The sequence below is a fragment of the Rosa rugosa genome, chromosome 2 (assembly GCF_958449725.1).
Source record: "Rosa rugosa chromosome 2, drRosRugo1.1, whole genome shotgun sequence".
Taxonomy (NCBI): Eukaryota; Viridiplantae; Streptophyta; class Magnoliopsida; order Rosales; family Rosaceae; genus Rosa; species Rosa rugosa.
In genome coordinates, this window is record NC_084821.1 from 20650659 (window position 1) to 20666364 (window position 15706).

The 15706-nt window shown below is 41.4% G+C and overlaps 2 protein-coding genes across 5 annotated transcripts in view; both read left to right on the plus strand.

Moving 5' to 3' along the window:
* Positions 1–15444, plus strand: part of LOC133728167 (uncharacterized) — a 54127-nt gene extending 38683 nt beyond the window's left edge. Inside the window, exons 1-3 of one of the 4 annotated variants that reach the window (XM_062155577.1) lie at positions 13564–13716; positions 14008–14094; positions 14666–15442. In XM_062155577.1, the coding sequence (XP_062011561.1) occupies positions 13602–13716; positions 14008–14094; positions 14666–15216 (753 nt within the window). In that variant the 5' untranslated portion in view covers positions 13564–13601 and the 3' untranslated portion in view covers positions 15217–15442. Of the gene's footprint in view, positions 1–13563; positions 13717–14007; positions 14107–14665 lie in introns of those variants that run through there. The other 3 variants (XM_062155575.1, XM_062155578.1, XM_062155576.1) reach the window with 3 other exon arrangements.
* Positions 67–5469, plus strand: LOC133734185 (uncharacterized). The gene is made up of 6 exons (XM_062161819.1): positions 67–770; positions 870–1038; positions 1238–1342; positions 1470–1544; positions 4648–4804; positions 5375–5469. Exons 1-5 carry the CDS (start codon positions 764–766, stop codon positions 4709–4711), a joined length of 420 nt encoding a protein of 139 aa, XP_062017803.1. The 5' UTR covers positions 67–763; the 3' UTR covers positions 4712–4804; positions 5375–5469.
* Positions 15445–15706: the final 262 nt, after the last annotated feature.

Genomic DNA, 15706 nt, shown 5'->3' on the forward strand with positions numbered 1-15706 from the left:
CTCTCCATTCGACCAAAACACCCGAGCTCCCGCTTCTCTCTTCAAAATCACTTTCGATCTCACCAACCCTCAGTTCTCAGTACTCTCAGCCATCTCTCTCTCTCTCTCTCTCACACACACCCATTGACTAGTGACTAGTGACCAGTGACCGCCAATCGACCACCACAGTGAAGGCCTCCATTCGATTCTCTTCCTCCTCCGCCTCGGAATATAAAAGATTAAATCCTTCGATTTCCTCCACCTCGAGAACGATCAAACAACTTCATCTTCACCACCATTCCTCTCTCTTCTCTTTGAATTTTGCAATTTTTGATTGCATATTTCATTCATTTTCGATTAATCGCAGATTTTCATCATCTATTTTTGTTTTCTCTGTGCCTCCTTCTCTTATTATTGTGCATATTTGTGGGTTCAGGTACTATGGATTCATCAAGAAAAGTTAAGTCCCGGTACCCAATTCAAGATCCGCTCTTTCCAAGACAGTATAGTCCATAAAATGTAAAGAAACCTCTGGGTTCTTTAATTTGATTCGATTTTATTTCAAATTTAGGGTTTTTCTTTGTTAACGATTTGCCCCAATTCTGGGTTTCATTCTTTTTGAGAAAAAGAATGCAGCTTTTCTTTTGCTGATTAACGTGTGTTTCTGGGTTTGATTAGTAATAGGATTTATAGTCTTGTTTCTTACTGGAGGGCCAGCTGGGGCATTGATTGTTGCTCCTATGAGGATGAAGCAGCCTGCCATTGTATTGATGATCTAGAGAAAATGAAAAGTAGGTGATCTTTTATTGAATGTCCTAGCATTTGATTTTGACTCGGAGATAATGTTGTAGTGCTTGATTGATAAGCATATTGTTTTTTTTTTTTCTCAGGGATTTATCATTGTGCAGTGGAGGGGAATGCTCTTAAGGCAATTGAACTGACTAAACAGCTAGCGAATGACTTACTGGAGAAAAATAAAGACTTGCATTTTGATCTTCTCAGCCTTCACTTTGTTGAACTTGTTTGCTCTAGAAATAAAGGGAGCACGGATCAGCATGCGTGAGTTTTCAATTTACTTTATTAAGTTTATCTATATCTTGATGTATCTTGTGCAGATACATCCAACAACTGAGAGATGCATGGCGTACACAATTTCTTTGTGACATTCATTGAAGTACTACAAGATAGGCCTCCTAGTCATGAACTAGAGAATGAAGTATTTCTTTTTTATTTCTCATATTATTATCAAATTTTGCAGTGTAAATCCGTTTAAGCTCATTGGACTTGGATTGTCAATTTGGACTTTTGTTGTAACTGGTTGTGGTTTTTCATTCAACTTCTTGTCTATCTTAATCTGCCACATGTAAGTGACTTGATCCTTCTTGTTTTCTCAATACACCCCTGGCCTAGCTTCTTCTTGTTGATGTGGGATATTTTTATGCTATTTTGGTTGGTTTTGCCTGTATTAATCCAAGTTATGTTCTTTAAAGGCTAGTTGGTGTTGGTGAGGCTTCGTTTATTAGTCTTGCAGCTCCGTTCATTGATGATAATGCCCCAGCTCTCAGGTATTAGATCTTTTTTTTTCTGTTTTTACCTATTCTTTTTCATTTGTTTGACCTGAGGTAATTACAGTATAACTATTTAGACTATCATTTCTGTTAAAAATATGATGACACTAAGGCAGTGAATATATGCTCTAGGATTCACAACTTCTCTATTTTATTTGGATATCTTGACATCTGTGGCTTTTGCTCCCTCTTTGATCAGAACAAGTTTTGTCTATTGTGTTGGGCTTGGCTTCATTTGCTAGACTTTTAACTTTTTGTCTTTTAGAATGCTATACATAAGCCTTAAAGTTCTGCAGCATATTAGGTTGTCTTTCTGTAACAAAGATGGTGGGATATAGTTATGAAGACTAAAATAGAATCTCATCGGTCATAAGCTACAGATATTCTGAACAAAACAGTCTCATGATCAGTTTCATGTCAGCAACAATTAATTGGACAATGCTTGACCTTCTAATTTTCACGTGAGCTCTTCTTTTACTATTCTGTTAAGCTGAGAATCTGCCGTGCCTTATAGTCTCTTGTGATGCTATTTTGGTTTTGTTCTTGTTGGGCTTCTCTGCTTGTAAAGGTGTCTCACTGGTGTTGACAATTACTGCTCCTCATTGCATCTGAATAGAGGAGGGCTTTGGAGATGGGGTTAGATGCTATGATGCACTGACACGGGTACGGGGTACGGGGTGCGATACGATACGATACGTGGATACGTTTTTTTTCAAAAAAACAGGATACGATACGTTTTGGACACATTTATAAAATAATATGTAAAATATATATATATATATATAGTGTTAATAAATATATTTGATGAATATTGCATATAAAATGATGGAATTGCAATGAAACAAGCAATTGAAAGACATAATATTCAAACAATCAAACAAAACATAAGTCAAAGGATCAAATTACTTAACAAATAGTTCAAGCAACATAAATTAAAACTAAGTTCAAGCACAAACAAGCTTCCAAAACTTGCACAACTTCAATCAACTTCATCCTCATCATCAAATTAAGATTATACCCTCCATGAACGGTTCATCAAGAGAGAGGTTGGCAACCTCAAGAATGCCTCCATTAACCGTATCCATTGAGTCAAAATCATCCCCTCCAATATCCCACATCTCTCCACTTTTGTATTGTGGAGTTCTCCTTGACATACCCATCCTCATCGTTTGTTCTATGACAAAGCCGCGAGGCGCGAAGAAGCAACGAACAGAGATGCGAACTCGGGAAGAAGCAACGAACAGAGAGGGACTAGCTTCAAGCTTCAAGCTTTCGAACTGAACATACCCATTACCCACTAGCTTCAAGCTTTCGATCTGAACATACCCACTAGCTGCGAAGTGCGAACTCGGGAAGAAGCAACGAACAGAGAGGGAGTGAGGGACGCCGTGAAGAAGCAACTGAAGGTCTGAGATGCGAAGACGCCGAAGAGAGAACAAAAGCTCCAACTGATCGAAGCAACGAACAGAGAGGGAGTGAGGGAAGAAGCAACGAACAGAGATGCGAAGAAGCAACTGAAGGTCTGAGATGCGAAGAGAGACAGAAGCTCCAACTGATCGAAGCTCAGTGCGGCTTCGTCTGTATTAGGTTGAAATTGATAGGAAATTATCCAAAATACCCCCAAAACGTATCCAAACTTATGTCAAACCGTATCCAAGACGTATCAACAAAGTCAACTATACTACATAGTCAAGGATACGTTTTGAAGGTCTTAGATACGTACCCAGTGTGTATCGTACCCGTATCCGTATCCGATACTGATACGATACACCATAGTCAGATTTTTGAAGTATCCATGCTTCATAGGTTAGATGTATATCTTAGATCTAGGTTGATGGGCGGTTTCCATTCTTTAAGTCGGTACCATAACTGTCAGTTGTTTTAATCGATGGAGGATTACCAGTCATAGAATGAAGCAATCTAAAGGTACAAGATAAAAGTTTGTAATAAAGCTAACTTTTCAGAATGTTCTTACAACATTTAAGTGAGGTCTGGATGGAGTATGGCTGAGCTATAGAAAATAGCAATCCATAAGATTCCAACAAATGGCTAAATTTAGCTCTGCATAAAGCTGCAAGCTTAGTTGCCATTTCGGCCTAGAGAATGGAAGGCTTATGAGTGATTTTTGTATTGTTCAGTTCCCTGTATTGTGATGCTCCAGTAATCATTATCTTTTCCCATTGAAGCAGGGTAAACCTTTGTAGGGAAAATAAACAGGTGCATCAGTTGCAAAATGGAAAGAGAATAGGTTCATCACTAGCTTGCAATTACACATTTTTTTGTTAAAATGCCATGCTATGTACCACACAGTTTTTGAGCAACTTCTCAACTTTTAATTTTTGATTTTTGATTTTTAATTTTTTTTTTTTTTTAGAATGGGTGTTAAGTGTTCTAGAAATGCTACAAGAGAAGTTTCATAAATAGCTGGATAAGCTCCAATGTTTGTGAAAAGATTAAACTTTGAAATTCTTCAACTTGAGGCCACGGTGTCGTATTAGATCAGGTGCCATAATATGGCTTTTCAAAGGTCTTTGTTGAAACAAAAAGATCGGTGGTTTCAGCCTTGAATCTGGGATATTCTTGGCACACAAAAATTGCTCAGGGCACTGTCATTTACTTGGTGGCTGCTTGTGTGTCAGTTTGTTTTAGATATTTTAGATATATTCTCAACTTGATGTTCTTATGGTATGGTAGTGGCATATCCAATGACTCTTAATTCCATTAGAAGTATATTATAGAACATACTTGGATTAAATTAGTAGTTGTACTGCTAATTGTTGCAGTCATCTTGGGTTCATTTGGTAAGATTGTTGGCTTTTTCTGAACTATTATTAGATTTCGGATATATGTTTAAGTTGTAGATTTTATTTACTACCTGCCATGCCTCCCCCCTCTCCCCTCCTTCCTTCTTCTTATCATGTCTGTTCTCTTAGATATATTGATTGGGAGCTTGAACCAGGTGTCACATGTGGTGACTACCTATTTGGAATGCTACCGGTTAGATTCATCACATTAACCAATTAATGTTATCTGGAAAAGTGATTTTTAGTCGTACTTTGCTATTTTAAAATTCCTGCCTATCTAAATTGACTTCTTGCAGGGAACACGATCGGCTCTTTATTCTAATGATCGAGAGTCGATTACGGTTTCTGTGGAAGAAGTGACACCTAGATCTGTAGGTGCTCTTATAGCACTTTATGAGAGAGCGGTTGGGATTTATGCCTCACTTGTCAACATTAATGCTTACCATCAACCTGGTAAGTAAAACTATTTTGACCATCCTTGGTTTGACTTATGGTTGAATTCAACAGCTGGTGGATAAGTGGTTATCTTGCAAGGTAAATCTCTTGCAAGATAATCAAAACTAGGGACTTTTACTGCTTGATGATTTAACACTTGAGTCGATTATGATAGCTTGTCAAATATGATTTAATATATTGTGAATTCTAATTATATCCTTTCTTATTTTGTATACTATAAATACCTTGAAGTTTGTAAGAACTGTTGACAGAAGTCTGTCTCCTATTTTGTTTTGTAAGGTTTGTAAATTTTGACTCTGTTGCTGAAGTGAATGCAATTTGTGGTTTTTGGAGTTGCAGGAATTGGGTTTTGATGGATGAAAGTTTAAGTTTTTGTTTTGAATTCTGTGATTGTGAGTTGAATATCTGGTTTGCTGTTTGAGTTTCTGTTTCTTGGGATTTCTTTTGGCATTCAGATGGTTTGATTACCTTTATGCCTTCATGCCTTTAATTCTTTATTTTTTTTTCTTTATTGAATTTTCAAATCCTACTTTAAGTAACATTTTCATGATATTCTTTCATTTGCAGGGAGTAAGCATCTTCTAGAGATGAATAGGATTTTAAGGCCCGGGGGATACTTTATCTTGTCAACTAAACATGACAGCTTTGAAGCTGAAGAAGGTTTGTCCCATGTTTTACAATTGCATTTAGTTTTGTTTGCTTTAACGTATTTGATGATTTCCCCGGAATGCTGTTGTCATGAGAGTTGAATCATACTTCAAAGGAATGAGCTTCAAGCTTGCAGTGATTTTGCTTACAACTATCTTGGGAGATCGAGCAAATTGTTTTCTTTTTTATTATCATGTAAAGCTCATGAAACTTGAAAGCTTGTTAAGCAAATGAAATAGATATAGGCACTTGGGCAAGGTAAATTTCTGTGTAAATGTTGGGATGAATACTGCTGATGGAATGAAATGGTTTTTGGAATCAAGGATGTGTTGTTCAATTGTACAGAATGTACGTATGTCTTCTCTTCTATCTCAGACAATTCAACACCAATCGCAAACCATTGTCTAACAAATGAACATAAAGAAAAAAGAAAGAAAAAACTGTTGTCTGAAGCAATGACACACAATGGCTTTAATAGTTTTCATGTTGTCTTATTCGAAGTCAGTCAAGAGTATTCAATTACTTTGCTGATCTACAAGCTTCCTTAAGACAACAGTTTTTTTACAAAACAATGTTCTCTAAATGTTAGTTACACGTCAACATTCTTCCAGGGTCTGTCAACTGAAGTTACTTTGCACAAGAGTTAAGGTACAAAATGCTGTTGTTCTTCGTGGTATTCAGACAACAGACAATATAGTAGTCGTTGTTGTAGTAAACTTTATCAGACGACAGTTTTCTGGTATTGTCTGATTCATGTATCAGATGGCTTTGAGATAGACAACAGCAGACTCTATACTCAGACGACAGTGAAAAACTGTCGTCTGATTGAAAAATTGGTGTAGTGACAGTTTATGCCTTCTCGGGCAAGAAGTTTTATGCCTACTTAGACTGCTCCAATATGCATAAATTGATCATTCTTATTTCTTGCTCTGGCAACTTCATCAAGAGTGATCATCAAGAGATCTGTTTCTCCTGTGGTAGAGGGGGTTGTAAATTCCAATAATTTGAAATGATGGCTATCCATCAGTTCAAACTTTCCCCTTTTGTAGATTTGTTTAAAATGTAACTTTAGAATTGAGGAGTTTTTTACCTCCTGTTCAATTTCATTGTATTCGAATTCTTCAGCATTTAGGAGTTGTACTCCTTTCTTTTTTCCAAAGATGCACATCATATTGACATCTCTTTTTTCTAGGTGTTTCGGGTTTTCATACCGAATGCTAGTAGAGGGTTGTTCCAGAAAAATCATATTTGGAACAAGATTCTTGTCTGGTTTTTCTAATGGTTTGAATCTGTAGATACCTATACTAGCAAGCTACTTTGCTACATCACCAAGCATAAGTAACACCCTCTTTGGGACACCCACAAGCCATGGTAAGACCCAACCAAGACATGCATCCGGTAGCCCTATGTTCAAGCTACGCTATGGTATCCGGAAGTGGCAAATACGTCGTCGGGAAGCCACCTTCCCGGCCTTGCAAAGTTGCCTTCACAACATGGCTTTCTAGACTAGAATAGTGATTATTACATCCCACATCTAAGAAAATGTAAAGGAGATGACTTCCTTCACCTATAAAAGGAATGCCTCCTCCCACAACTCAAGACACTCCATTACATAGTTTGTAATCCCCCTTGGGCCGCAAGGCTCAACACACTAGTATAACATTCAAGTTGCGGCTAAGGCGGAGACGAACCACTATACTTCTTGTGTCTCTCTCTCTCTACTTATCGTTAATTAGATCCCCACAGATCCAAGCATTAATATTGGCGTCGTCTGTGGGAAGCCAACACAAAGGCTTCGTCACGTACCATAAACTTTGGCCCGTTAGCGTTGAGCCAACGCTCGGTCAACATCAAATCAAGGTTGGTCAACGCCCATTAGGGCCGGTCAGGGTTGGTCAACGCCCATTAGGGTCGGTCAACACCTAGTCTACGCAGGTCAAGGTCGGTCAACGCTGACCTACAAAAAAAAAAATAATAATAAAAAAATTTTGTGCTAACTTACTCTGGACACCCAGAAAACTTCTCTGGGCACCCAAGCACAAGCTTCAATCATCAGCGCCTCCGCTGAGCAAAACCCCTCCGCCGTCCAAGGCCTCTGCTAGCCATTACGAGTCTCCGCCGAACTTCCAATCTCCGCTGAGCTCCAAGTGTCAACCTCAGCCGGACTGCACCACCGGACAGCCTCCGCCGGACTATACCTCACTGACCCCAGGCTCTTCGGTGATGGCAGCTGCAAAATTCCAGTCCGGTCCTCCGCCGACTCATCGCTGCACACCAAGTCCGTTGCTAGCCACAAACACCGCTAAGGGACACCAGCGGCAAAACCTCCGCCCAGCAAGACACCGCCAGGCCTTGCACCTCCGCCAAGTCCGGCAGCACCTTCCGCCAAGCAAACACCTGCTGAGCACCACTGACCTCCTTTAGGTCATTTCTCCGCCAAACACCTCCGCTGGCTAAACGCTCCGCTCCGCCAGCCTCATCACTGTCGAGCTGCACCGTTGGAAGTTCACCGCCGAACTTCAAACTTCACCGCCTAACACACACCGCCACAGCTCCGCCGAGCACCATGCTCCACTCCGCCTAACTTCATCGCCGGCCAAGGTCCAACCACAGTAGGTAGAGCAGGTACCCTCCAACCGCTAGGTATAACTCCGTCGGCACCAAGGTTAACCAGCAGCCCCGCTAGCCTTCCCAGCTTCGGCAGCAACCAGCGGTAATCGGCGCTGCTAGCCACCTCCAGCGGTCATCAGGCTCCAGCTACAGTCAAAGATGAAACCATTGCTCATCCCTGTGTTCTTCTCCGAGCGTCCACATCTCTTTTGATTTGAACACCTGGCCTCTTCACCAAGTTCATTGGCAGAAAAGTCAACCAACAAGATAAGTCTTGTTATCTCTTTCTTTGATACGCACATGCCTACGCTTTCACACAAGGAAACTAGCTTTAGCATATTTCATCAACAGATCGAAAGCATGACTAACAATTTAAGGCCACACATAAATTATAGTCTCCTGTGTACGTGTGCAATACACTTGTCATCACTCACTTCAATTGCAGCATACTCACTAACATGCATATATTTACATCTATGTGCTGCAACATAGTCGTGATTGTATGTGCTTATTATCGCAAAACTCGACACACATACATGCTCTGTTCAATTGCATTAATTTTGTGGCACATGCAAAGGCACAAGTCCTCAATTGGACACCTTGCTTACACAATTTTGCCTATTGATATGTGGGTTAGGCGATGGCCACATAGTACCATATTTACTATATATACGATTGGGCACGTCCAAATTGAACTTGGGCTTAATTTTTCCCTATGACCACACACATGTAGCTTTTCTGTCCAAGCATTACTAATTGACCGCTTGTTAATGAACTTTATCACACAGAAACTAGCCTGTCAGCATGAATTCCATTTATTTGCTTGTTCAAAGCATTGAAATTAAGCTTGTGCACATGTGCGGCTTTCTTGGTTTATATGCTAGCAAATGAGCATTCACTCCTCCCTAGTACATTTCATGTACACATATTCTTATATTTTTTATTTCACTTAATAATCAAAACTTGCATCTCACATGCTCCTCAAACTCAAGCATTTCATGTCAATTAGTACTATACATATATTTGAAGCAACATGATTCAAACATGTGTACATGATCAAAGATGCTAATTATTTTCTCTATCTTATGCTAAGGAGACATAATCATCGATCACCTCTCTAATTAGTGAAACCATCATCCTTCTACTAAGGTGCTTCGCCGGAGCAATGGAGCGTCATGCTTGGAACAACTCCAACATAATTTGGGTACTTATATCATTTCCAACTCCAACTCGCTCCAAATCGGCATAAGATAAGTAACTATATCTTATCTCTTACGCTCTTGCAATTAGAGCCATTGCCATGCTTTCCCTACTTTTAAAGCATGCTTATAACATTTCGTAGATTTGGCAAACACTTTCTAGGCCTCACATGTGAGGTATGCCATGCTTCACATACCGATCTCAACGATCTCTAAGCATGCTTACAACAATACAAAATATTATTAGCATCCACACTACAAGTACATGCTAAACAAACTATGCCATGCTTCTATTTAATTGCAACTCAATTAAATAAACATGTAACGCTTAGTTAAACAAACTATGCCATGCTTATTTGTTGTTCATACAATTAACAACATTTACATGTACACTATATGTAAAAAATTTGGTCTAGCCTCTTGGCCACCATACTTTGTCAAACTCTCCCCATGGGAAAGAGACCTAAACAAGTCTAGACTCCACGAGTCTATGGTTCACGACCAACCGCCATGCGGCAAGGCAACGCCTCATAATGACAATTACTGCTACGCGGTATTGCAGTCAAGTTTTTCTCCTCTAGGAAAGAATAAGGGGATATGTTAATGTAGCCCACGGCAGCCATTGATCCGGCAGTTAACCCCCGACACTTGGGTATCAAAGATTAGGTTCGCTACCTAACACCCACAGCTTAAACGCAGCTCCCCTCATCAAACAATATTCTGACCATGCGGAGGTATATAGGTAGGAGTCGGGGACTCCTTAGAGGGCCTACCAGGGGCCCACCCGAAAGGGCATAAGCGTTCGCTCCGACCAATTCTAGATGGACAACGCACTTGCACTAATTATGATTGCAATACGGCACAAAGCCACGCTTTGGTATCAACCCCGCTGAAAACCCTCCTTGATCGGGGACTTCGGGCACTTGTACATACAGCCCAGCATAAATAACAATGGTTACGCTCATGCCTCCGGGCATCACTTGCGAGCTACCCATTAATGCCTCATGGCAACCCCTGAGCTTCCCGCTCACGAGCTTTCGCTCACGCCTTTGCGGCACCCACGAGCCTCCGCTCACGCCTTCACGGCACCCCTGAGCTTCCCCCTCACGAGCTTCCGCTCACGCCTTTGCAGCACCCACGAGCCTCCGCTCACGCCTTGGCGGTACCCCTGAGCTTCCCCCTCACGAGCTTCCGCTCAAGGGTTCGCGGCACCCCGAGCTTCCGCTCACGAGATTTCGCTCATGCCTTCGCGGCACCCCTGAGCTTCCCGCTCACGAGCTTCCGCTCACTCCTTCGTGGCACCCCCGAGCTACCGCTCATACCTTCGCGGCACCCTGAGCTTCCGCTCATAAGCTTTCTCTCACGCCTTCGCGGCACCCTTGAGCTTCCCGCTCACGAGCTTCCGCTCACGCCTTCGCGGTACCCCTGAGCTTCCCGCTCACGAGCTTCCGCTCATGCCTTCGCGGCACCCCCGAGCTTTCGCTCACGCCTTCGCGACACCCCCGAGCTTTCGCTCACGCCTTCGCGGCACCCCCGAGTTGTCTCTCACGCCTTTGCAACACCCCCGAGCTTCCGCTCAAGCCTTCGCGACACCCTTGAGCTTCCCGCTCACGAGCTTCCGCTCACGCCTTAGCGGCACCCCTGAGCTTCCCACTCACGAGCTTCCCCTCATGCCTTTGCGGCACCCCCGAGCTTCCGCTCACGAGCTTTCCGCTCACGCCTTCGCGGAACCCTTGAGCTTCCTGCTCACGAGCTTCCGCTCAAGCCTTCGGGGCACCCCTGAGCTTCCCGCTCACGAGCTTCCACTCATGCCTTCTCGGCACCCACGAGCTTCCACTCATGCCTTCTCGGCACCCACGAGCTTCCGCTCATACCTTCGCGGCACCCTTGAGCTTCTCGCTCACGCCTTCCCGGCAACCCTTGAACTTCCCGCTCACGTGCTTCCGCTCACGCCTTCGCGGCAACCACGAGCTTTCAGCTCACGCCTTCGCGGCACCCTTGAGCTTCCCGCTCACGAGCTTCCGCTCACCCCCGAGCTTTCCACTCATGCCTTCCTGGCAACCCCTAATTTTCCGCTCTTGCCTTCCGGCATTCCCAAGCTTTACACTCATGTCTCCTCGACACACTACACGTTAATGGAATATTGAATTTTTCTACCATTTGTCGTTTACTGATTGCGACAAATCGAATTCTTTTCGCATTCCATTAATACGAGCGAAAACCAAACAAACACAAACGTTCACGTATTCATCGCTCACGAACTGACAAACGCTTGCCTTCGTGGCACTCATGCAACTTACACCTCACGAGCGTAACCCCGTCAACTCGACCTCATTCGTTTTTCTTGCGCACATCACGCATTTATCATATGCAATCCGTTTGCACACACAACAATATGCGTTCTCGAGTTTCTACGTCATAACCGATCATACTCGGCACCATCCACATGTATACATCAACATGTATCACGCACCTCGCACAGTCGTATATGCCAACGCATATCAATGCAACTCACATTTGTGGCCCAATGCAACGAGCATTCTACATATGTGTGTTTTTGTCTTTGTTGTGCAGGTTAATGAGTCCCTTCTTGCTTACGGAGTTCGGGGACTTGTAGGGGCTCCGTGCCGCCCAGTTACTTATGCTTGATGACTTCATGATTATAACTCCCCAACCAAGAAGCTCCTCTTACTTGGGGACTTCGGGGACTTGTAGATACCTCTACTAGCAAGCTACTTTGCTACATCACCAAGCATAAGTAACACCCTCTTTGGGACACCCACAAGCCATGGTAAGACCTAATCGAGACATGCATCCCGTAGCCCTATGTTCAAGCTACGCTACGGTATCTAGAAGTGGCAAATACGTAGCCGGGAAGCGCCTTGCAAAGTTGCCTTCACAACATGGCTTTCTAGACTAGAATAGTGATTATTACATCCCACATCTAAGAAAATGTAAAGGAGATGGCTTCCTTCACCTATAAAAGAAATGCCTCCTCCCACAACTCAAGACACTCCATTACATACTTTGTAATCCCCCTTGGGCCGCAAGGCTCAATACACTAGTATAACATTCAAGTGGACGTAGTCTCCCACTAAGGCGGAGACGAACCACTATACTTCTTGTGTGTGTGTCTCTCTCTCTACTTATCGTTAATTAGATCCCCACGGATCCAAACGTTAACAGAATCCATTAGTTTTCTTTGATTTTACTGGAGGCATTTGCTTATCCTTTATTATATTTTTCATAAAATCCAGCGTTTTTTGCTGTTCATTGATTTTTCTGCCAACACTTGTTAGCTGTTCTTCTTCCTGTTTAGGAAGTTCTTTGATATAATCTATTTTTTGCTCCAATTTTTCTAATTGGGCGATTATATCAGGTATTTTATCTAGATGTTTTTGATATCTAGATACTTCGAGTATCATAGTCTGATATTTCTCATCAGAGGATTTCAATAGAGAATTCAACTTCTCTAATAGTAATTCTGACATTGTCCCCATTGGGGATTCCCCTTTTGAGTTTTTTTCAAGCTCTGATACCAGTGATTTACGGATCTAACCAATGCTCAAATAGTTAAGAGGCTTTTGTTCCTCTTCAATCATAAATTTCAGATCTTCAATATTTTTCTCGATCTTGTAGATTATTTTCTGAACTAGGAATATTCTATCCCAGTAATTAGGAGTGGCTCGGCTGAGCCTGCTGAGCCTATCTCCATAGTCTTTGGCTCTTCTCAACTTTTCTAGTTCTTCTTCTAGTTCTTTTTCAAATTTTATGCAATTTGCAAGTAAATCCAATCTAGACAGAATAATATGTAAATGTGCGATTATAGATAATGAAGTTTTAACTGTTTACCGTTGAAAATAGAGGGTGAAACTTTAGCTGCAACTAACATTTAAATAGATAATTTCAAGATATGGGCCCACCACGCTTTATAAAAAATATATAAAGTGTTGAAGATAAGAAAAAGATGATGGAGATGGGTATTAGTGGGATGAATAGTGAGTGGTTTTGAAAAGTAAAGAGAAAAGGTGGAAAGTTTTGTGTGAGTGGGAATAAAAATAAGTTGGTGGGGTGTATGAAAAGTATATTGATGGATTTCGGGTGTATGAGAATTTTCCCTTAATTAATTGTTTAAGAGAGTTTGAGATATTTTTGTCATCGTGGGTCAACGACCCATAAAGCTTATAATCCATGGATCCACAATTCAAAATCCTTATGACAAACCAGGCCAAACCATGTGACTTGACCCGACCCAAACTGCGATCTATCGAAATAAAAGGCGGAAGAAACCTATCATTGTTCTTTCACGTACGCTCTCATTGAATCAAACCCTAGGTATGGCTGGACCCGACGCAAGCTGTGTGGATGAGATCTGCCAGGGAGATGAAACTGTTTCAAAAGGCGTAAGAAACCTAGCCATCTTCTTTGAGACTCTCAGCGCCTCTTCTCCGGGTATGAAATTTGCTTCTCAGAATTTCGTTCATTAATTTTTCTTTGATTTGAAAGAAGATATATTCTATCCTTTATTTTTTATTTTTGAGTTCGTTTGCTCCTTCCTCGTATGGTTTTGAATTTTCAACTGTTTGTTAAGAATTGTCTTCAAGGGAAAAATCGTTGTTTTCCCTATTTCGTGATTTTTGTTAATAATAAGATTAATAATTGTGAAAATATCTGGTACTTTCAAAATCGTTTGAGACAGATCCTAAAGTTCTTGTTGCTCACTAATCTGGAATTTCTTGCCAGATACAAGGAAACAGTTCAGTTCCAGGGCCCGGGCACCTAGTTCTAAAACCAGCAATCGAAAAGGTTGCGGAGGATCCACTGGTTCAGGTTTTGCCTTAGGTATTGGGGTTTTCTGCTTAAGTTGTTCCCGTTTAGTTAATTAAGTTGTTCCCTGTGTTAAAATAATATTAATCATTGTGAAAATATTGCCGCTATATTGTATTTTTGTTAGTTTTTGAGAGAGATCTGAAATTTGTCTTTTTTGTTTCTCCGTGTGTGGATCATATATAGAAGAAAACCCAGAAAACCCTGCTTCTTTTTTACCTTTTTTTTTCCCCTCCATTAAGCTTTTATTATTGAATTCTACTTTTGTTTTGGTTAATAACTTTGAGATTGCTTTCTCTACTATGTGCTTTTTAGCTCCTATTATATCCTGGTGTTTGTGTAATTGGCTTAATCTTTTACAAACCTATACTCGAATGAGTTCCCAGTATTTATGTAACGTTTGGTAAAGCTAGATTTAAAGTGATATCCCAGTACTTAATTAATTGGTATAATGTTTCATAAAGCTATACAAGCATTTAAGTTTCTGGTGAAAAGGAAATTCAGCTTTGACTACCATAGATTCTTATTTTCGTATCTTTTATGGGTATCTAACAATGGAACTGCAAACAAACAGGCACCTATACCTATACTCCTGTCGACTTGAGGTCCAAGTTCAGAAGACCAGTGACTGGTGGAGATGCTTCTATGGACAAAGCAGTGCCTTGCAATGAGTGTTCTAAGTCTAAGGAGCACCCCCCTTATTCTTATTGCCCTTACGCGCCTTGTCATATTTGTTATAAGGTTCACCACCATAGTTATTGCCCTTACTTTGACCATATCCCACAGGGTGCAGCTTTTGACTGTGGCTATCAAATAATTTGTGGATGTGGTAGTGAATTTGATGAGGATAAGTGGGTTTGTACGTCTTGTGGTGGGAGCAGAGCAATGCTTAAGGCCAAGTATTGTAGCATTTGTAATAGCGTGAAACAGCACCGCGCATATGAATGCCCGAAGGACAAGGTTCTTGCTGCCAAGTATAAATTGGCCAGGGACAAGAGGCGTTCAGTTGTGCCGAATAGGATTCCCTATAACACTGTCTATATTCCAGAATCATCATCAGGAATGATCTATGTTCCAACTCCTCCTCCGGGGTGGGTTTGTGGACACATGAAAGAAGGCTCGTAGTTGCTGTCGAGATAGACGAATGTCAACCCGCTTCGTTTGAGCCACGAGCTCGTAGTTGCTGCAGCCTCAACAGAGTCAAATAGACACGCAATCCTAAATTTTTGTATTGTTCAAATTTTATTTATTTTTTCTGTGAAGGAAATAGAAAGTACAGGTCGCAGGTGTTCGCTGTATTATTTAATCCGATTAATGTTATTTTTTGGAGGCAGGAGGGAATTTAATCTATAGCGATGTGGCGTCTTATTATTGGTTAGTTGACTTAACTTGGAGACCAAGTAGCATAAGCATGTAACATGTTAGTGTTTGATTAAGAAGTGGACGTACATGGGGCACCAAAGCCACCACTCCTTGATTGACACGTTGCAGATTTATCCATGTAAATATGAACCCGGCCATATTTTACACGTAGTCTAGAATTCTCGGGGGATTATAACTTTTGATCCGTAACTCTAATTTAGGATTTGTGAAAAGCTACGGATATGTTTTGATG

Excerpts from the sequence above, each read along its gene's own strand:
- LOC133734185 (XM_062161819.1), top strand. Across the intron at positions 1,039-1,237 it reads GGGAGCACGGATCAGCATGC|TGTAAATCCGTTTAAGCTCA; the intron begins GTGAGTTTTCAA and ends CAAATTTTGCAG. Across the intron at positions 1,343-1,469 it reads TCTATCTTAATCTGCCACAT|GCTAGTTGGTGTTGGTGAGG; the intron begins GTAAGTGACTTG and ends TGTTCTTTAAAG.